Raw genomic sequence first — 22,861 nt, forward strand, 5'->3', positions numbered from 1 at the left:
ATCTGCAACCAGTGCCCTGGTTTAAATCTTCCCAGCTAGACTTCAAGTTGCTGAGCGCAGAATCTTGTCTTTCTCACCTACTTACTCACTTACCTGTGCAAATTAAATTGACATCAGTATTACAAAGTGTGAAGGAAAACAATATGAAAAATTTAAATGATATAACAGGATTAGGTTGCTGGAAAGGCAAAAGGACACCAATACCAGTGATTTTCAACTGTTTTCATCTCATGGCCCACATAAACTACTAAAGTTCTGTGGCACACCAAAAAATATATATTTTTTGCCAATTGGATTTTTTAAAAAGTATACTTTTGACTCATTTACATCAAAAGGCTACTGTTCTGTTGGCCTTGACAACCTAAGGGAAAAGAGGTCAGTGCCCCTAAGTAGCCAGGTATTTATTACATGGTGTAAAATTCTTACAGTACACCATCACGGGTATCACTGCTAATACTACAGTCCTGTGAGAATCTACTTGTGCTTTTCAGCCCCCAGGGCACCTGCGCTACTCCGAGAGCCCCGCCCCCTGCCGGCCAGCTCACCGCCCAGAGCATACACAGACTTCCCCCGAAAGGCCTGCTGGGACCAAAAGTCCTACTCACCTTGGTGATGCCTGACAGAAATATGGCAGCAAATAAAAGCATTTGTAAAAATATTAATTTCATACAATACACACGTTCTTTTCAGATATGTAAATGCTAAATCAGTAGGTATTTGTAATTAGGAGTCTCCGCCTAGATGAGCATCCGATGCCGATTTTTCAGGCAGTGCTTTGGACAACAGCAACTTTGGAGGTCCCCAGCGTGCCAGGGACCTAAGTGTGGAGGAGCCCTTCGGGACTAGGGCGGAAGTGGGACTGCTAAAGGAAGTTGGCGTCTTAGTCCATGCCCGCTTCACCATGTAAGTGTTTACCCGCAACCTCCCCAATCCTGATGCCACTGCCCGACCTTAACTCTCTTCCGCTTTTTCTCAGGTCCAAGGTTTCCTTTAAGATCACGCTGACGTCGGACCCGCGGCTGCCGTACAAAGTGTGAGTAGCTCCCCTGCGGTGGCTGAGTAGATCCGGGCTGGATGGAGCCCAGCATCCCACACAACTCCCACCCCAGCAGCCCACATCCGTTCCTTTCCCTCCCTGCGCCCCTACTCGCGCCCTTCCGGGAGCCTCCCCTTCCCACCTGTAACTGAGACTTGGCATCTCGGACTGCTCCTCTTAAGTGTCAACCTGCCCTAGCTCCAGGGAAGGGCCAACTTGCTGCTCCGAACTCATTTGGTGGTGGTGGCTGGGAAGGACTTTGTGGACAGGGCTCTGGTGATTACTGGAATCCTTAAACAGTCCCTGTCTGCTCGTGATTAGAAAGGCCTTTCACGGTTTTGACCACCTTAAGAGGAAGTAAGAGAAGACATCTCAATCCAGATATCGAAATTATTTGAATGTTTACTCCTTTCAGGCTTCTGATCCTTTTTCTGTATAAGGGACACACGACTTGGGCACCACAAAGTACTGAGCCTTAAATCATATCCTAATGATGTTTAGGTTTAAAAAAGAGTGATTAGTAGAAGTGGGAAATGCAGAAATAGGGCAATTTATTCATGCAGGGTCTTTGCTTATCCTTTAGCAGTTAGCATGGGTCTAATATGGACCTTCTAACCCGATACTTCAGACCTTTATATGATTGCAGGTAAGAATTATTGCGGTCATTGCAGTTGGAAGCTGTATAAAATGTAGCAAAGAACAGGTCTTCAATAGGATTTTATATATACTAAAGGCCCGGTAACAAAAATTTCTGCACTGGCTGGGGGGGGGGGGGGGGCGGGGAGGGGTGTCCCTCAGCCCCACTTGTGCCCTCTCACAGTCTGGGACCCCTCGGGAGATAACGACCTGCTGGCTTAGGCCCGCTCCCGGGTAGCAGAGGGCAGGCCCAATCCCTAGGTGCATCCCCTGGTCGGGCTCAGAGCAGGGCTGATTGGGGAGTTGGGGCGCCACCCCCTGTCATGCACAGTGCAGGGCCCATCAGGGGGGCTGGGGCTCCGTACCCTGTCACGCACAGAGCAGGGCCGATCAGGGGGTTGGTGCACTGCCCCCTGTCACACACAGCAGGGCCGATCAGGGGGTTGGGACACACCCCCTGTCACACTCAGGGCAGGGCCAATGGGGAGGTTGCGGCTCCACCCCGTCACACACAGACCAAGGCCCGTGGGGGGGTTGGGGCGCCGCACCCTGTCACTCACAGAGCAGGGCCCATCAGGGGGGTTGGGGCGCTGCACCCTGTCACACAGAGCAGGGCCAATCAGGGGGTTGGGGAGCTCCCCCCATCAGGCACAGAACAGGGCCGATCAGGGGGTTGGGGTGCCTTCCCCTTTCACGAACAGAGCAGGGCGGATAGGGAGGTTGTGGCCCCACCCCCTGTCACACACAGAGCCGCAGGGCGATCAGGGGGGTTGGGCGCTGGCCCTGTCACGCTGCTCCAGGGGCCAGGAGGCCTCGCTGCTTCGCTGGACACCGGGGCAGTGAGGCCTCGCTGCTCTGCTGATCCCGGTGCTAGGAGGCCTCGCCGCTCTGTTTGACACAGGGGCAGTGAGGCCTTGCTCCTCTGCTGATCCCAGTGCCGGGAGGCCTCGTGGCTCCACTGATCCCGGGGCATGAGGCCTCGCGGCTTTGCTGATCCCGGGTTCGGGAGGCCTCATGGCTCCGCTGATCCCGGGTTTGGGAGGCCTCGTGGCTCCACTGATCCCGGTGCTGGGAGGCATATTACCCTTTTACTATATAGGATAGAGGCCTGGTGCACGGGTCGGTGCCAGCTGGTTTGCCCTGAAGGGTGTCCCGGATCAGGGTGGGGGTCCCGCTTGGGTGCCTGGCCAGCCTGGATGAGGGGATGATGGCTGTTTGCAGCTGGTCACACCCCCTTCAGGGTGGGGGTCCCCATTGGGGTGCCTGGCCAGTCTGGGTGAGAGGCTGAGGGCCGTTTTCAGGCTGGCGGGTGACTGAAGCTCCCAACCTCTCCTTTTTTTCTTTTCTTTTTTTATTCTGGGATTTATTTACCTTCTATGGCTGTCACTGGAACTGAGAGCAGACTGCAGCTCTGAGACCTCGGCTGCTGAAAGCAGGGATCTGGGTTTGTTTGGGTTCTATAATTGAAACTCTGTTGCAACTCCAGCTCGGCCGGCTGGCTGAAAGCATGGGTTTTGTTTAGCTGCTATACTTGCAACATTGTTTCTTAGAGTGCAAGCTCAGAGCCCAGCAGCAGCAGGTGGGGAACCTTGGCTTCCTCCATCACTGAAGCAAGCAAGCCTCCTGTTTGCTTCAGCTGCCTGGCTGCCAGCTGCCATCTTGGTTGGCAGTTAATTTGCATATCACCCTGATTAGCCAATGGGAAGCGTGTCGGAGGTACGGTTAATTACCATGTTTGTCTATTATTAGATAGGACTAGAGGCCCAGTGCATGAATTCATGCATGGGTGGGGTCCCTCAGCCTGGTGGGCAATCTGGCTGGCCAGGGGGAGGGACTGTAGGAGGTTGGCTGTTGGAGCACACTGACCACCAGGGGGAAGTTCCTGCATTAAAGCATCTGCCCCCTGGTGGTCAGTGAACATCATAGCTACTGCAGGTGGTCCTGTCCTAACAGTAGCTTAGGCCAGTGGTTCTCAACTTTCCTAATGCCACGACCCTTTAATACAGTTCCTCATATTGTGGTGACCCCCAACCATAAAATTATTTTTGTTGCTACTTCATAACTGTAAATTTGCTACTGTTATGAATTGTAATGTAAATATCTGATATGCAGGATGTATTTTCATTGTTCGCGACCCACAGGTTGAGAACCGCTGGCTTAGGCTTTTATATATATAGATAAATGTTTATTAGTTAAATAATTATTATCGGGGCCTACCTAATTGAACTATTGCAGCTGTTATCAGTCTCCTTTAGCTCTCTGGGACCCATGTAACCTCCTAGCCTTTCTCTTAATTGCTTTATCTCCAAATTAATCTCTTTGCCTAATCTCAAGTAATTGCTCTACCTATAAAATGTCATTTTTAAATACTTCTATGGTTAACCACATTGTCTTCTTACTTCTGATTTACTTTAATATTTCTAATTTAAAATGTTTCTTTTCATTCATTGATGAGACTTCTTTTTAAATTTTCCCTCTTGTTTACCCAACTTCTTATCCAGCTTAAAGTCACTGTCTTGCAAACACCCTCAACTCTGATACTCCCCCCCCCCCCCCCAAACTCCAAGCACTTGGTGAAACACCAAGTCTGAACTTTTCTGTATAGACCTGAATGTTCCTGGAAAAAATTACACAATTAGACTGATGAGTTTGACATAAAATTAATAACTATGCTCAATAGTAGCCAACACTGCTACATTTTCCAAGTTTGTATGTTTTCCTCTTTATTCTCTGAAAGGATTTTTTTAAAAAAATGTATTTTCACACTCCTTACAATTCCTTTCCTCGTTTCCTTCAAGCCATCAGAGGAAAATTCTCTCATTTTTCCATCACATCTATAAAGCTATCACTATATGTATATACCTATAATTTCTGTCTACAATTCTGTTGGAATAGAAACCATCAGCATGACTTATGAAAAGCCAGTTGTACCACTTGGGCTCTGCATCTTACCTGTTTCAGTCTTCTCAAGATTAAAGCAGAGAGTCTAAAGGCCCCTCCCCGGAAATGCGTGTTCTAGCTTTCTGTGTGCTTAGTCGCCCAAGTTACTGAGGCTCTAAGTCCAGGCAGCCGAAGAGTGTGGTTAGCAAGATGAACAAAGATGCGCAGATGAGAGCAGCGATTAACCAAAAGTTGATAGAAACTGGAGAAAGAGAACGACTCAAAGAGTTGCTGAGAGCTAAATTAATTGAATGTGGCTGGAAGGATCAATTGAGGGCACACTGTAAAGAGGTAATTAAAGAAAAAGACTAGAACATGTTACTGTTGATGACTTGGTGGCTGAAATCACACCAAAAGGCAGAGCCCTGGTACCTGACAGTGTAAAGAAGGAGCTTCTACAAAGAATAAGAACATTCCTTGCTCAGGATGCCAGCCTTTAAGATTGAATTAGATTGTGTTGTTTTGTGGTCTTATTTCTGAAAGTAAAACTTGCCATAAATTAGGAATCGCTTTCCCAAAATAAAATCCTTTTTTGTATGATGGTATACAGTTTTCAGTAATGATGTATACATTATATTGATTTTTTCCCCTAAATGTGTTATTTTAATAAATATCTAAAAAAAGGGGGGGGGGGGGAATTTGCCGGGAGCCTGTCCATCCTTGCTGTTTCAAGGGACCTGGCATATATGGCATACTGTTCTTAATATGTTTGCTCACCTTCTTGGCACTATGTGTTTTAAACAACGTTACCTCTCTGAGAAAGGTTGTTTCCCCAGGTAGGGATTTTCCCCTGAAGTTAGGGAGGGAATAAAACCCCTTAACTAAGTGCCAGGTGGGTAATTAATCACTTTAACTACAAACAATCATGCTTAAGCTACATAATCTTTACTCCCTGGAATAGAGATAAGAAACACCCTAACCTTTGGAATAGAGATTGATAGGATTGGAATCAACTGGTATAAATACAGATGTAACAAGACAACAGGAGACAGAACTTAGAAGACAGAACCAAGAGACACAGAACCTAGACACAGAACCTACACAGAACCTAGAGACAGAAGAACTTCGCTGGAGAGAACATGGCAAAAGATCCTGGACAGAAACTGGCCTCAGAACCTAGAGACAGAACCTAGCGAGAGAACATGGCAAAAGATCCTGGACTGAACCTGACTACAGAAATTGGCAAGAGAACCTGACTAGAACCTGGTGACTGAAACTGGCTGGAGAACCTGGCTGGAGAACCTAGCAAAAGAACATGGACACAGAACCTGGCTGGAGATCCTAACCAGAACTTCACTGGAGATCCTGACCAGAACTTGGCTAGAGATCCTGGCTAGGCTGCTGATCAACTGAACACTGTCTCCGTGTCATTCCTTCTTCGCCGACTCGGTCCACACCTTTGGGGACCCCTGGACCTGCTGGGGTTGGACCCCAGCATCTGACCTGCTGGGGTTGGACCCCAGCACTCTTCATCTTTGATTTCTCCCTTTATACTGGATTATTCTCATAAACATATAAATAGGCTTTAAAAAAGAAATTCTGAGAAGGATGGAGAGAGAAAGAGGACAGGGCAGGACAGCATCAGTGGCTGGAACATTGTACCAGTTCAATTAATATGGGTGACTGGATGAATTTAGTAGGCATACCGATTGTTTAGTGTGTATACTTGTGTTTGTGCATATAAAGTATGAATAATATATGTACCTGTGTATGTAAAAGGTAGTTATCCTGTTTTCTATTCAAAGTAAATAGTAACTAGTATTAGTAAAAGCAACTCTAAGATTCGTGTGAAAACATTCTTTAACTTATAAACATACTTTGATAGAGAAACTTCCTTTTGAGTTTCTAACATTACTAATAGTTGAATTCTATGAAGGATATTTCAGTTCTAAATTTATTCTGGGCAATATCAGAGTTTTCTGTGTTTTTGTTTGTTGATACAGTCACTGTTGGTGTCATTACTAGGTTATGGAAATGTTGAAATCAAACATTCTCCTTTATATAAAGGATGAATTAAAAACAACATTTGCCTCTTTTAGTCTGATTCCAGTCTTTCCAGACTTCCCACCTCTTCTCCCCTCTTACTACCACCATCATTTAACAAATCATCAGCCACCCTATTCCTAAATTGAAAAGCAAGTCTTTTTAACTCTCCCTGCTTTTTACACATGTTCTTTTCTTTGACGGGAATGCAGTCCACTTCCTGACAAACAATACTCTTTAAAAATAAAAATAAAATTTACCTCTGCAGATTTCTATAATTGTCTAGGGGATTCATCTTGTCCTTCTTTCATTTTCTATAGAAATTTTATTCTTATTCTTTATAACAGCACTTGTTGTGTCATAGTTCTCTTTATATGAAATATACATTTTTTTAAAAAACAGATTTGCCATTGATTTATTTTTAAAATTCACTTTAATATACACAACAGTGCGCCCGCTCTCCCCCTTTTTTTAAAACACCAGTATAATGTGTAACTGCCATTTTACAAAATGATGCTACTGGCAAACACAAATTCAAATCTAGATAAAGTCTATGGCATCACAGTAACTCTGAGTTCCTCTGTAATTTTCTGCCACATTGAACATTAAAAAGTTTTTTTTTTCTGTTTTATTGCATTGTCTTTGCATAATCCCAACTGTACAAGTGGAAGTTTATTTTAATGAATATCAATATGAAATCTAGTTACAAAGATGTTGCCAGTCTCCATTTAAAAAGGGAATCGAAACCCTAAGATTTAGAGCTTGTCATTTTGAGGATGAATCTCAGGACCTAAACTATGAATGTAATGCAAAAATACTTGCAGTTCTGTTCCTTACTTTGTAAACTATCATATTGCCAACTTACTAGATAATTTTTAAACAATGCCTACCGTTTAGTGTGAGGCCAAGGCCTGCGTGGCCTGGGTTCAAAGGCCTGGAGAAAGAGCCGATGTGCAAATTAACATACAAGATGTTAACGTAAAAAAACCATTGATACCTGTAAAGAATTTTTGTGAGTTTATTTGAGCCAAACTGTCGACATATGCCGGGAAGCAGAACCTCAACGAATTGAGATAATACTCCAGAGAATGGCAGGGTTACATCCGTATTTATACATGAAATTCATTGGTGACAGATTTAAGGAGGTGGGATTAAGCGAAGTGGGGGGGCCGGGGGGGGGGACCTCTGTGATAGGATAAAAAGTAAAATGATGTACACGTACTTGGGGTGGGGGGGGGGTGCAGGAACAATTAACATGATAATGAAGGAATTTGTGGTATCTGTGTCCTGGACCCAGCACACCTGACTGCCCCAGGGGCTTCATAAAAAGGGAAGTCACAAGTTACCCAGACATCCCAAGGACATGTTATCTTAGATGCAAAAAGACAGATAGGCTCAGTTACGGTAAAGGTTGACCTTATCAGTGAAGATACCAGCTTAGGATGTAACTGCCCACGATAACTGCTTTTAGTTAAGGTTTAATTTTAGACCATCCTTTGTGGTTACTTTAGGTCTGCAAAACTGCCATGCAGGCCTCCCCTGAGCTTGTCAGGTCAGCATGTGGCCCCTTTCGTCCACACAGACAAGAGATATAAATTTGGAAATTATGGGGGAAGCCAGATATGAACTTAGTTCAAGTGACTAAGCTCCACTGAATCTCCGCACTCATCTTCATTTTATTTACTAGAATAAAAAATTGCCTTTTAGGAATGCAAACAGACATATCAAAGGTAATGTTTAGTAAACAGTGAAAGATTATCAGGTTGGGGGGGTTGCCTTCGGTCATTGAATCAATAGCAGGTAATAACAATGCACATATTCAGCCTTCTGAATATCAAAGCCCTATTCAACCTTCTGACCCGACTTCTTGCATTTGTATTAATTACTGTTGATCTTGGATTTCAGCACTTCAGAATTTTTTTTTCTTTCCTTCTTCCCCCCACCCCCTACCCCAGAAAAGTAAAGAAAGGTAAAAACAATGATAACTATTTTCACTTTTTAGTTCAATGGTTCTCAACCTTCTGGCCCTTTAAATACAGTTCCTCATGTTGTGACCCAACCATAAAATTATTTTCGTTGCTACTTCATAACTGTAATGTTGCTACTGTTATGAATTGTAAATGTAAATATCTGATATGCAGGATGGTCTTAGGCGACCCCTGTGAAAGGGTCTTTCGACCACCAAAGGGGTCTCAACCCACAGGTTGAGAACCGCTGTTTGAGTTGGATTTTAGAGGAGTTGGGGCAGCCAAACTCTATTCACACATACTGAAGTCATAATGCACTGTGTCAGATATAATAATTTTTCTATTCAATTTGTACACTAAGAAATGGGATTTATATGTGAAAATGTTACATAATGGAAGTTGGTATTAAAACATTAAAGAATAACACAGTGGTTACAAATAGAGAAGTTTCAAAGCCAAATGTTAGCTTGTAAGTCTCTTTTTCCTGCTGTGAAAAAGAATCTGTTTTTCTGTCTTTAATGATTGTAACTCACTTTACCTTAAGAATATTGTATTTGTTATATTTTTCTGCCTTTAAGTGCTTCTTAAGGATATAATGTCAGGGTTTTTTTTAAGTATTTAAATTGGAAAATTCATAGATTGACCATTTATCAGCAATCTGTAATACACTTGACATTGTATAAGTCAGTAACAAAATCATGCATCACTCTCCAAATGTTATTTCAGATTTTATTAAGCCCTTGATCTGAGGAGGTATAAGAGTTTTGTGGGAAATGACTTTACATTTTGCCATAGTAAACATACTCATTTTCATCAACTTGGTCTACTCTTTCAGACTTGATTATTAAAAGTGCACAGAAAGGATTATGAAAACATTTATGATCTGGTGATGCTTCCACAGGTAACCTTTTCTTGTAATGAAAATGACCTTCCTGCATTGAGTAAAAAGTTGTGTGGACTGAATACTAGGGAGAGATTCAACTTTTTGAAATCCATCTCTGGAAACAAGCAGCATCCCATATCCTAGACCTATTTCTATCAAAGTATTAAAAATGTATAAATCTTCTCCTATATAGGTTGTTGATAAGACCTATTTGTATCAAAGTATTAAAAATGTATAAATCTACTCCTATATAGGTTATTTTATTTTTTAAATATATTTTTACTGATTTCAGAGAGGAAGTGAGAGGGAGAGAGGGATAGAAACATCAATGATGAGAGAGAATATTTGATCGGCTACCTCCTGCATGCCCACTACTGGGGATCGAGCCTGCCTAGGCATGTGTCCTTGACCGGAATCAAACCTGGGACCCTTCAGTCGCAGGCCGACACTTTATGCACTGAGCCACACTGGCTAGGGCTCTATACAGTGGGGCCTTGACTTACGAGTGTCCCAACTAACGAGTTTTTCGAGATACGAGCTGTTTCTCAGCCGATTTTTTGAGTTGCAAGCTAAAATTCGGGTTACGAGCCAGCTTCAGATACCCCACCGCTAGTTGACGCAGCGAACGTCACAGTGAATGCCACAACATCAGCCCAGCATCACGTGTCATTGTAATGGTGAAAATTGATTTGACATACGAGTAATTTGAGTTACGAGCTCCATCACGGAACAAATTAAACTCGTAAGTCAAGGCCCCACTGTATAGGTTATTGATAAGACCTATTTGTATCTAAGTATTAAGAATATATAAATCTGCTCCTATATAGGTGTTGATATTCAAGTAGAGCTATGGCAGAATCTAATTTAAGCCTAATTGTTTGTTTTGTTTGTTGTTGTTTAGAGTTCATAATGTAGTATGCAATAAAAATACACAATCTTTAAACTCAAAAGACAAATTTATTTTGGTCTGCTAAAATTGCTGATATGAGGAACAAAGAGCTTTAAAAAAACAGCTTTTAAAAGAATTATTTTTAATTTTTCTTTCAGACTCAGTGTTCCTGAAAGTACACCTTTTACAGCAGTATTAAAGTTTGCAGCAGAAGAAGTAAGTATAGAAATTGGAACAACCTGTATAGAATACAGATTGACAGTGTATCTCAAAAAACTTTAAATTTTGCATGCAATTTGAACACACCACTTCTCTGTGGGTTTATTACTAGGTTAATGCTATCAAAAAGTTAAGCTTTACTAACAGATATAAGTAGAATGAAAGTTAAGACTTACTGACAGATATAAGAAGAATGAGTTTAAATTGACATATCCAATGCAGCCATTGAGAAATATAAGGAATTTTTATTGAAATTGAAAATATTCAATTATATGTAAAATTTTTTAAGCACCAACATATCATTCTAGTGTGTATATTCATTTTTGCTACCTTTTATTCTAGAATTATAATTTTTAAAATATCTGTCATATTTTTCAAAATTTTTGTGTATGTGGTCTGTCAGTAAAAGTTATTTTTAAAAGTGTCTAGCTTTTTAAAAAATACTTTGCTTTTCTCTTTTGAGAAAAATTTCCATTCAAAATTATCATTAGAGAAATCTATAAAGCAACTCTTTGGACATGCCATGGGGAAGAGTAGCTTGGGTAGAAATGGCACCCAAATGTAACTTGGAGACTTAAGATTTCTATTGTAAATGTGTCATTCACTATCTGTATGACATAGGCAAGCTTCTCAGTTTCTTTTCCTCAAATTTCTTTTTTGTAAAAGGAAGTACGTAAAGTTAAAAGTGCTATACTGGTACAGAGGAACTCAAATCTAAATTTTGGTTCAGAATCTTCAGAAAAAAATTATAATTATGGAAAATAATTTTAGTTAAATAAGAAACCAGCTTAACCTATAATCCTTTATTAAAGTGATTAATGGAAAATAAACAACTCATCAGCACTCAGCCCCTCATACTATTGTCAGGGACCACTGACATTATTTATCACTCATTTAGAATTAAACTGAAAAATGGTAGTACATGTTGTATAGCCAGATTTGATCTATTCTTCATGTAGAAAGAATAAGTTAAAAGAAATGGGAAATAAATCTGAATATAGCATCATCATTATTTTTTGCTATACAGGTCACTTGTAAGAAATATACCTGGCCTGGGACATAGCAGACTCCACAGATTCTAATTTAAGAAGTAGATCTGTATTTATAATTTGCAGTAATTTATTTTACTATAAATTTGCAATATTTATTTATTATAACAATAATATTTAATTATTTTATTATTACTTACAGAATGTAATTATTTATAAAAATGACATTTATTTTTCTATTTTATAGTTGTTTTATAATGTGTTTTTTATAAGGCAAAGACATTGATGTCATCCTGGTCGTTTAGTGTGAGGATAAGAACATCTTAACAAACATGCAGTGGAAAATTAATAACTTCACCCAATCACATGTATTGGTTAAAGTTTTAATATAGCTTATAATTATTGTGAATCACGGGTGTTATACATTTAGAAAAGTACTGACTTTCAGTTAACAGTGAGAAGGCCTTTCGCAAGATGACATTGTAGAATGTTTCAGTAGGAACAAGACTTGACTTGACAAACCAGAGAATGTGGATTTAAATCCCTAGTAAAGTTCTTTTAATAAAAATATAATAAAATTTCCCACTACATGACTGGGTTAATTTAAGTAGTGAGTTGTCAAAGCATGAGAAGAGCTGCTTCACATTGTAAATTTTAAGACTTATGAAATCAGGAAGAAAATAAATGAAAACTGAGAAACATAAAATACACTTTGCACCCAAGAGGAAACTTGTCAGTAATTTGGGACGAAACTAGTAGTTAATATAATTTACTTTACTAGTGATGCTTCCCCAAATTTTAGCTTTCCTGTTGCTTCTACATTCTGGAAAAGGGAAAAGTGGTATCAGCTGTTTGCTTTTGATTTTTATTGTTCATAAAATATGTTGCCACTATATGGATGTGACTAAGAAACCTGTTTTATCTTTAAATGGTCATAATCTAAGAATAAGACACACTCAGTATTGAACGAGAAACTTTGTAATATTCAAGTTTTGGAAATCTGACATATCCTATAATTAATTTGGGTATTTGATCAAAGTTTTATTAAGTAGTACAACCTTTTAGTAATTTTTAAGATATTTTAAATTACGTTTATTTAAAATTCTTAAATCTGTAAAAGGACATTTACAACTAAGAATGTGCCATATAGACAGTAAAATTTGTTGTTAGGTACATAATCCTATAACAATTGTTTTATGCATAATTCCATTCTTAACATGGGATTCTTCCATTTATAAGTTAAAATAAGCTTTCAGTTGTTTTCCTCAATTATGCATATGTGACCATTATAAATACCTAGAACAGTGTTTCCCAGATTATTTTTCCTAGAGAACTAGAACCACCAATAAGAAAAAGAAAACAATTCCATGAAAAACTGGGATCATTGGCCAAAAAGTATGGGAAATACTTCATTCACTATTTTCTTCTTGGAGTTAAAGTATTAGCAGCATACTTGAAAATTTTGAAAAGAATATCAATATAACGTCGTGTTTTCAAACTTATTTGGTTACAACAAACTCAACTATAATATCTACAAAACTTGTCCATAGCATAGAAGGGCATACTTGCTGGAAAAATTAATGAATTATGAAGACATGAATATACTTGGATAACTGCTGGTCTTTAGAGCATTGAGAAGAATTCTGACTTTAACTACAACAAGTTTCTTACCACATTTCATTGATTTAGAAAACACATCTTTTACAACATCTCTAAAAATAGATCTGGAGTCTTACTATCACTGTTAGCCATGTGGCAATCACATAATTATCTTGATATCACCTGCAATACTTGAACTTAGTTATTATTTTCTGGTGGTATAGAGTATTGCCATTGTGTGAGATTTAAGTCAGCAATACATGAAAGGAGAATTTGAGGAAGGACTATAAGCCTTGGTTGGCCTCCCATTAAACACAATAGAGCATTTATTTTAACTTACTATTTCTACAAAGAAATTTTAGGAATATACTAAGCTAGTGGTCAGCAAACTCATTAGTCAACAGAGCCAAATATCAACAGTACAATGATTGAAATTTCTTTTGAGAGCCAAATTTTTTAAACTTAAACTATATAGGTAGGTATATTGTTATTAACTTAATTAGGGTACTCCTAGGCTTAGGAAGAGCCACACTCAAGGGGCCAAAGAGCCGCATGTGGCTTGCGAGCCGCAGTTTGCTGACCACGGTTCTAAGCAATTGTTTTGCTTTTATTTTTGCTTATGAAAGAAAGCAACAATTCTAAGTCCAAAAGAGTAAACATTGATTGAGTCATAGATTCATTGATAGTGAATTTTTGTTTTGTTTTGTTTTTGCAGTAAGTAAAATAAGGTGCATGGTATTCTTTAGAATGAAATGTAGTATTTAGAGGGAAATAATGTTTTTAAAAAATACAGCAAATTACATTAGCCCTTTGTTTTATGATGTGACTTATCCTGAAAGAAAAGTCACATTTTAGAATGATCTGTACACCATTCTTTTTAAACTAACCATCTTTTATAGAGATGTGTGTGTATAGAAATTTTTTTCTTCTTCTCCCCTTTAGTTTAAAGTTTCTGCAGCCACAAGTGCAATTATTACCAATGGTAAGAATTCATTTAAAAATTATTTATTACCTTAGAACTATAGAAATTATTTAAAATAAGTCAAATTAATTAATTTAACTTCAATGCAAAAAACCCAAATTTTATATCAACATGAATGAAATACATAATTGTAAATACTAAGTCAAGGTTATTGTCCATAGCTAGCTCTTTTCAGATTCTTTATGCTTTTTGGTATAGGATAGCATTTTGTAATATCTTATTATATCCTGATCACTTCTTGCCAGATTATTACTGAAATAACCTTTATTTACCAGGTGTTTCTTTTTCAAAATAAGCTTTTTGATAAATGCTTATAGAATTTAGGTAGTTAAATAGGAATGTACTTTTGCTGTACTTTGTAGTTGCTTTCCTGATGAAATCTATTTCTTACATACTTGCAATGATGAGGATTTTATCCAATTAGATATATAATTTAAATTCTGAATATCTTAAAACACTACTAATAATTAAGTTTGATGAACCTAGTTCTATGAGAAAATCTACACTAATAAAAGAGAAACATGGTAATTGGCGTACGACCGCTACCCTTTTCATTGGCTAATCAGCGAGACATGCAAATTAACTGTCAGCCAAGATGGCGGCCGGCAGCCAGGCAGCTTGAAACTTGCCTCAGTGACGGAGGAGGATCGTTGGAGGAAACCAATGTTCCCCGCCTGCGGCTGCAGGCCTCTGAGCAGGCAGTTTAAGAAACATTGTAACAAATACCGCCGGACTTCAGCCAGCAGATTCACAACATTGTAAGCAAAGGCCAGAAACCTACTTTCAGCCACGGAGGCCTAAGAGTAGGAGCCAAGCCTCAAGGTAAAGCTGGCCCAGAATTAAAAAAAAAAAAAAGAAAAAAAGGAGCGGTTGGGAACTTCAGTCACTCCCAGCCTGAAAACAGCCCTCAGCCCCTCACCCAGACTGGCCAGGCACCCCACTGGGGACCCCCACCCTGATCCAGGACACCCTTCAGGGCAAACCAGCTGGCCCCACCCATGCACCAGGCCTCTACCCTATATAGTAAAAGGGTAATATGCCTCCCAGCACCGGGATCAGCGTGACAGGGGGCAGCGCCCAAACCCCCTGATCTCCCTGCGGCTCTGTGTGTGACAGGGGGCGGGGCCCCAACCCCCTGAGCAGCCCTGCTCTGTGCCTGATAGGGGGGAGCTCCCCAACCCCCCCGCCCCCATGGGCCCTGCTCTGTGTGTGATGGGGTAGAGCCATAACCTCCCCATCGGCCCTGCCCTGAGTGTGAGAGTGGCGGTGCCCCAACCCCCTGTTGGGCCCTGCTCTGTGTGTGACGGGGGCAGTGCCCCAACCCCCTGATTGCCCCTTCTCTGTGCGTGACGGGGTGGCGCCGCAACCTCCCCATCGACCCTGCCTTGAGTGTGACAGGGGACGGTGCCCCAACCCCCCAATTGGCCCTACCCTGAGCATGACTGAGGGTGGCATCACAACCTCCCAATCTTCCCTGCTCTGTGAATGACGGGGCGGCGCCCCAACTCCCCAATCGGCCCTGCTCTGAGCCCGACCAGGGGCTGCACCTAGGGATTGGGCCTGCCCTCTGCCACCCAGGAGCAGGCCTAAGCCAGCAGGTCGTTATCTCCCGAGCGGTGCCAGACTGCGAGAGGGCACAGGCCGGGCTGAGGGACCCCCCCTCTTCCCCGAGTGCACAAATTTTTGTGCACCTGGCCTCTAGTACTGATATAAGATGAGGAGTAAAGATGGCAGTGAGGGCTTAACTATTTTTCAGGAATACACCATAATATTTCTAGGTGCTAGTGAGTGGTTTTCTGTGCCATTAGGATAGGCTATGAAAATGGGTTTAATAGACAGTAGTGTGATTTAGTTTAGATATGACAAAATTTCTCATTCTAAAATATTCTGTATACTGTCACATTGAAGTGTTTCTCTAGTTAGAAGAAAGCTAGCCTACTTTCTACAATGTTTTAGATTCATAGGTGCTTTATAAACTTTTTTCAAGTGTAAGTGGAATTTGAATTACATGAGTTTATGGGCTCTTCTGGTCTTAAGATTTGTAAGCCTCAGAGCAATAACTAAGTGATTAATGACATACCTGAGGTGTATTTTTCACTTTGTATAGCATAATAGAATTTTTAAAAATTACGTTTGTAGACCTTATCAGGATCATTGCATTGACAGATACTCTTGTTTAATCTACCACTGTGTGTGATGCACAATAGTAATAGATTTCAATAGATAATTTATCCAAAAGATTGTCATTCATGTTTTTGGATTTAAATTGTTTGGCTTGCCCAGCAGGCATGGCTCAGTGGTTGAGCTTCGACCTATGAACCAGGAGGTCACGGTTTGATTCCCTGGTCAGGGCACATGCCCGGGTTGCAGGCTGATTCCTAGTACGGGGCATGCAGGAGGCAGCTGATCAGTGATTCTCTCTCATCATTGATGTTTCTCTCTCTCTCTCTCTCTCTCTCTCTCTCTCTCTCTCTCTCTCTCTCTCCTCTCTTTCTCTCTCTCTTCCTCTCCGCAATCAATATATATATATATATATATATATATATATATATATATTTAAATTATTTGTCTTGTGCCTATATATACAGCAGCAATATTTTGGCCAGTCTCATTACTATTGAACCATTTTAGCTTTAGAAATAATTTAGATGATTTTATAATTTATTTTCTAGATGGAATAGGAATAAATCCTGCACAGACTGCTGGTAAGTATCTATCTGAAATTCATGGAGATGTGGGTGGAGCTATATATGTCAGTTGATTGGACTGGATAGGATTTTACCAGGATTATAGATGTTCTTTTAGGGATTATATGCCAGCCTTCACATATGGGTCTGAATAATAATTTGTTTCATTATGTGTATTAGTTATTATGCTTTTGACTAAGGGAAACCCTGACTAATAAGCGTTAAAGATATTAACACTCATAACAAAATTCTAAAGGTAAGATTGTACTCTTACTGGAATAATGGTTTTGACCTACCTCATAAGGTAGTTGTGAGGCAATATATGTAAACTGCTTAAAAGATTGCCTTACCCATAGTGAGCATTCCACAAGTGCTATTATTTCAAAGAGGTACAGTCATTTAAATTTCAGAGGGCTTAGTCCACACTCAGAGGTTCAAATATAACATTATACAGTGCTATATATTGGTGTCCTAACAAGAAAGCAGGGTCATCTTTTTTTTTAAATTGATTTCAGAGAGGAAGGGAGAGGGAGAGAGAAACATCAATGATGAGAGAATCATTGATCAGCTGCCTCCTGCACGCCCCCAACCAGGGATCGAGTACACAACCCAGGCATGTGCCCTTAACCGGAATCGAACCTAGGACCCCTTAGTCCACATGTCAATGCTCTATCGTCTGAGCCAAACTGGCTAGGGCAAGCAGGGTCATCTTCACCTTTTTAACAGGCAGTTTTATATATTTTTTAAATGTACCTTTTTTAAAGTTAAGCATGCATTAATATAATGAACCTCAATCTTGAGTAGTATTTATGTTTAAATTATATTCTAAAGTACTTCTGTCTTATAGCAAAATTACATTGTTCTCGTAGATCTTGGGATTGAAATTTGGCCATATAGAAAATGAAGAGAGATTTAAAATTGTAATTTTTTAAAATTTAAATCAGTCGTTTTAGGTATATTATAAATTTTATTAAATTGAAAAGGTTATTAATTGAAAACCATGAGGCATTTTATAGCATAAATGCCTTTAAATTTAGGTTTAAAGGTTTTGTTTTCTTATTCTAGAAATGTTCAATTTACATTAATTTGAATTATCGCTTATTGTAATATGTTACCAGTTGTATTCCCTTAAAAGTTGAAAGGTGTACTTTATGGGACACAAAGTAAATCTCATCATTTAATTGAACCAAAATAGGTCAGGGTTTCCAAACTTTTTTCACTTTTGGTAATTTAGATTCATTATTTTTGCTGTATTTAGGTATTTTATTGTGTACTAAAGCAAGTATTGATGGTTAAACTGATTTACATTATGATTTGCTGAGTGTATTAGTTAGCATTTTTATGGCTAATGTTCATATTTAAAATTTTCAGACATATGATTAGGTTGTAAAGATGTGAGTGGAATAGCAACAAGGCTTTAAAAGCATGGAATTAGTTTCTGATGATGTTTGTGTTTTTGTACCTGCTTACTTTACAGTGCTTTATTGTTGTTTTTTTACAATGTTTTGTTTATTGTATATAATAATTGTTGGAATGTTATGATAACCTGTTTTTTAAACACCTAACTTTATGTTTTGTTTGTTTGTGTAGGAAATGTTTTCCTAAAGCATGGTTCAGAACTGCGAATTATTCCTAGAGATCGTGTTGGAAGTTGTTAATATCCTCTACTTAAAGATAGAATTACCTTTCAAAATAAATATTGGGTATTGCTGTTGTAAAACTGAAATCAGGCATTTAAAATACTATGAAAACACCAATAATTGATGAAATAATGAAAGGTTACTCCTGTCTCTTCTTGTTGTTCTCACTCTTCATGTGAAGAGAGAATGCTTATGCATTGAGAGTATCATTTTTACAGAAGATCCTAGTCTTTCATTGCTACCTCACAGCACACACAGCTGGTTCATTTGGGGTAAATGGATTACCCAACTGTGTTTTATTACTGGAGGATAATTCTGAGAACATTTGGAAGATTAAATTTGTTGAATCTTTTTATTTGTCTTTCAGGTAAAATTTTAAAAGGCTTATGGATTATACAGGGCAGATTACTTGAAGGATCTGATTTGCAGACTCAAAAATAGTTGAGGGGAGAAGGAGAAGTGGGGAGGGAAGCAGAGGGGGGAGGGAAAAAATAGTTGAATTCTTAATTCTCAATTATACTGTTTATGATAAAGGATATAGACATATCAATGAATACTTAAATGTCTTAACTTTTTACATTTAGGTATTTTTTTTTAAGTTTCAAGCTTCATGTGTTTATATAAATTTTAATTTAATATCAGAGAACCAAAATTCCAAAATTTGAATTTCTTGACCTAGCCCCTATGTGTAAACTTGATAGCCCTCACCAAAGAGTTTTAACTATGATCCTGCAGAATCCAATTCTTGTAATGGTAAGAATTGAAAATAAAGTAGAAGCATCCTTTGCTGAGTAATGCATTCTTTTATCAGTCTCTTTTAATACAGACTTTAAAACAGGAATTTTCAAGAAACGTCTTTCTAAGGATATTTGGAAACCACATTCAGGAAGAGACTATTGTAAGGAAGATCTGAAGATCACAACAAAGGTCAAGAAAATGCTAATGGAAAATAATAATTAATTATACTCACTGAAGGCCCAACTTTTAAGGAAGTGTTAAGATAAATCAAGTGAATAAGAAGCCAAGAAAGGGAAGATGGGGAAGCCCAGGTAGCAAAAGACAACAGTGAAAGGGAACAGAAAGAAAGCTGTCACAAAAGACAGCTGGATAGGCAAAAGTGCAGAGGCTGTGTTGTGTTGTGTTGAGAGAACAGAAGGGGATACTAGATGTTGTCATAAGTAGCAGAAGGCAATTGGAAAAAGCAAATTATAAGCCTTTTCAACATACAGATTTGATAATTCCCTTTATGAGAATCTAAAGAATGATATGCATAAGGAATGTTTTTATTTGCCCTTACAGAGGAAACCAATATCCAAATCTTTAAAATGAAATGAAGGCTCATTAGTGATTCAGAACCAGTGCTCAATTTGCTGTATTTTAGATGGTGAGCTCTCTGGAGCAGGCCTTGTGTTTGTCTTGCTCTTTCTAGACCTGGAAATGTAGGAGGCTTTCAATAAATATTTGCTGAATTATTCATAAATAAAATATCTCTAAGACCAGTTTTTATGTAAGCATATTTCAGCATCTTCCCTATCATGTTCCCTTGTTTCATTGGGAGAAAAACATTAGGAAATGTAACAGCATCAGCATCTGAAGGGTGACATTGGTAGTTAAGTTTAAGAAATTAACCAGATACTGTTCATATATCTGATAAATGAACAGTGGGATTCTGGTTTATAAAAGGGAAAAAATATTTTCTGAAGCAGAGAAGTATACTTCTGATGTTTGAGAAAGTATTTATTTTCATAAATAAAATTCAATGCTTAAATATCCCCTGCTCCTTAATTTTAAGCCTCAATTAACCAGAAATTTGAGTATCCATTCCCTGAATTTCTTGTTTAATTTAGATCCCATCTTTTGTTTCTAGCACAAAGTCTGCCTGCTGTATTACATAAATAAGTTTATAATATCCTCTACTATAATTTGTTTAATATTTTTGTTTTTGAGTTTTGAAAATTTTATTGTAAGTTCTTAAAAACATTTACTTAGACATTTTGTTATTAAATAAATATAATCAGTAAGTTCTTTGTGCAGCATGTTTTGAAGTATTTTGTTTAAATGCATTATTGGCACATAATATTTCATGAAAACACAATTTGTTATACCCTAAGGCATATTTTACTTTTTTATTAGCACAAATTTTTTAATGTATTTTTATTGATTTCAGAGAGAAAGAAAAGGGAGAGAGAGAGCGAAACATCAATGATGAAAGAGAATCATCTATTGGCTGCATCCTGTACACCTCCTACTAGGCATCGAGGCCACAATCCAGAAATGAAAGCATGGACCTCCTGGTTCATAGGTTGACGCTCAACCACTAAACCACACTGGCTAGGCTAAAGCTTTTAATTAGCACACTTATTAAGCCAGTACATAAGAAATGAAGAAAAACAATAGACAAAAGTGATTAATGACCATAGGTCATAGAATGAGCATATATTTCCAAATACCAGTCCTATGTTTGGGAGGGGCAAGGGGAGAGGTTATAGTGATTGTTTAGGCTAGTTGGTCCCAAGCCTGGGTGATTATGAGAGGCACTTAGGGAATTAAAAATACAGATTTATGGAAACCACCCCTAAAGTTCTGATTCATTAAATCTGAAATAATACACTTTTCTGTTTACATCCTGGTGAGTTCTTCTGTGTAGCTGGGTAAACTTTTTTACTTTATAGGTGAACAAAATGAAGTCTAAGGAGTCAAAATAACTAGAATATGTTGTAGAATCTTGGAAAGTATGCATTCCAATTTTTGGTTGTCTAGTAGGTAAGTGCGAAGATGCTACTTAACAGTCTGTTTCACTAACTGATAGTTAAGCCTCCTTTTAAAGTGCTTCAAGGCTAATACTTATTGGATATTTTGTTTCTAAAAATTTGTTTTTTGAAAGAAAAGTCACTGGAAGAAACATGCCTGTTTAAGCCTCCCTCTCCCCAAATTAAGATTGAAAATATGTCTTTTACCTAAGAACCTTGAAATATTTGTGACTTGGCAGCATTAATATACTTTAATGGAGCAATTCTAAGTTAAATAATTTAATGTTCCCAAATCTATAAAACTGAAAATTATATACATAAATTATATATGTACTAGAGGCCCAGTGCATGACATTTGTGCACTGAGGGGTGGGGTGGGGGGCATCCCCTCAGCCTGGCTTGCACCCTTTAGCAGTCCGGGAGCCCTCAGGGGATGTCCAACTGACGGTTTGAGTGTGCCTAAGCCGTCAGTCGGACACCCTTAGCTCTGCCACAAAGGCAGTAGTGGCTCCCACCACCGCTGCTGCGCTTGCCAGTCGTCAACCCAGCTTGTGGCTGGGTGGTTCCCCCCCACCCCAACCCCGTGGGAGCACACTGACCACCAGGGAGCAGATCCTGCATTGAGTATCTGCCCCCTGGTGGTCAGTGCATGTCATAGCAAGGGGTCGTTCCACTATTCAGTCGATTTGCATATTACCCTTTTATTATATAGGATGTATTTGAGCATGTATATGTAGTTTATGTATGTATATAATTTATGTATATAATTCATATATGTATGAAGTTTTGTTTAGATATGAATTGTATATGTAATTCATTTAAAATAAATGTATTGAACATCTATGTGTCCAGTATTTTGATACTTTCACTTATTCTTCACAGTAATTCCACATTTTTATCCCTCTTTTACAGAAGGAAAAAAAGGCTTAAGAGATTGAGATTTGAAATCTGATCCTTTGAAGTCTTCATACTGGGAGACATTTTCAGTATCATTTTTTACAACATACTAGCTCTGAATTGAATAATACATTTAAAAATATAAAAGAAATGTGTAAGGCTTAAATTCACATTTCAGAGTACTGAATATATGTGCAATGATCATGAATAGTATTACTTAATACAAGGTATAAATATGATAAAATTATAAGGAATTAAATAAAATCCAGTCAAATGAAGATAATTATGATTCTGGCCTTACTCCATAGGGCAGAGGCTCTCAACCTGTGGGTCGCAACCCCTTTGGGGGTCAAACGACCCTTTTACAGGGGTCACCTAAGACCATCGGAAAACACATATAATTACATATTTTTGTGATTAATCACTATGCTTTAATTATGTTCAATTTGTAACAATGAAAATACATCCTGCATATCAGATATTTACATTATGATTCATAACAGTAGCAAAATTACAGTTATGAAGTAGCAGCGAAAATAATTTTATGGTTGGGGGTCACCACAACATGAGAAACTGTATTAAAGGGTCGTGGCATTAGGAAGGTTGAGAATCACTGCCATAGGGTGACATAATGGGAATAGGACTATTAGCCTATATTTATCAGCCCCATCAGACAATTTGATTTTTGATCATGTATCTTGCTGATGTAACTATAAATATTAGTCCCCCAGTAACCTGGTTTTCCAACCATACTACCCATAAGC

The 22,861-nt window shown here is 38.8% G+C and overlaps 1 protein-coding gene and 1 pseudogene across 3 annotated transcripts; both read left to right on the forward strand.

Annotated features, from left to right (window-relative positions):
- The first annotated feature begins 850 nt into the window (after nt 1-850).
- Nucleotides 851-20,825, forward strand: UFM1 (ubiquitin fold modifier 1). 2 transcript variants are annotated; one of them, XM_081083502.1, is made up of 7 exons: nt 851-903; nt 977-1,033; nt 10,493-10,550; nt 14,084-14,123; nt 16,796-16,828; nt 18,401-18,463; nt 19,130-20,825. In XM_081083502.1, coding segments are annotated over exons 1-7 (369 nt in total). In that variant the 5' UTR covers nt 851-901; the 3' UTR covers nt 19,246-20,825. The 2 variants fall into 2 exon arrangements, with proteins under 2 accessions (XP_080939628.1, XP_080939629.1); XM_081083503.1 differs by lacking the exon at nt 18,401-18,463 and having other exon boundaries at nt 19,262-20,825.
- Nucleotides 4,757-5,122, forward strand: LOC308513437 (transcription and mRNA export factor ENY2-like; annotated as a pseudogene). Its single transcript has one exon. The product of its transcript is annotated as a transcription and mRNA export factor ENY2-like (transcript).
- Nucleotides 20,826-22,861: the final 2,036 nt, after the last annotated feature.

Source organism: Myotis nattereri, assembly GCF_964212035.1.
Source record: "Myotis nattereri genome assembly, chromosome: 2".
In the NCBI taxonomy this organism is placed as follows: domain Eukaryota; kingdom Metazoa; phylum Chordata; class Mammalia; order Chiroptera; family Vespertilionidae; genus Myotis; species Myotis nattereri.

Excerpts from the sequence above, each read along its gene's own strand:
- UFM1 (XM_081083502.1), top strand. Across the intron at positions 1,034-10,492 it reads CCGCGGCTGCCGTACAAAGT|ACTCAGTGTTCCTGAAAGTA; the intron begins GTGAGTAGCTCC and ends TTTTTCTTTCAG. Across the intron at positions 14,124-16,795 it reads AAGTGCAATTATTACCAATG|ATGGAATAGGAATAAATCCT; the intron begins GTAAGAATTCAT and ends TTTATTTTCTAG.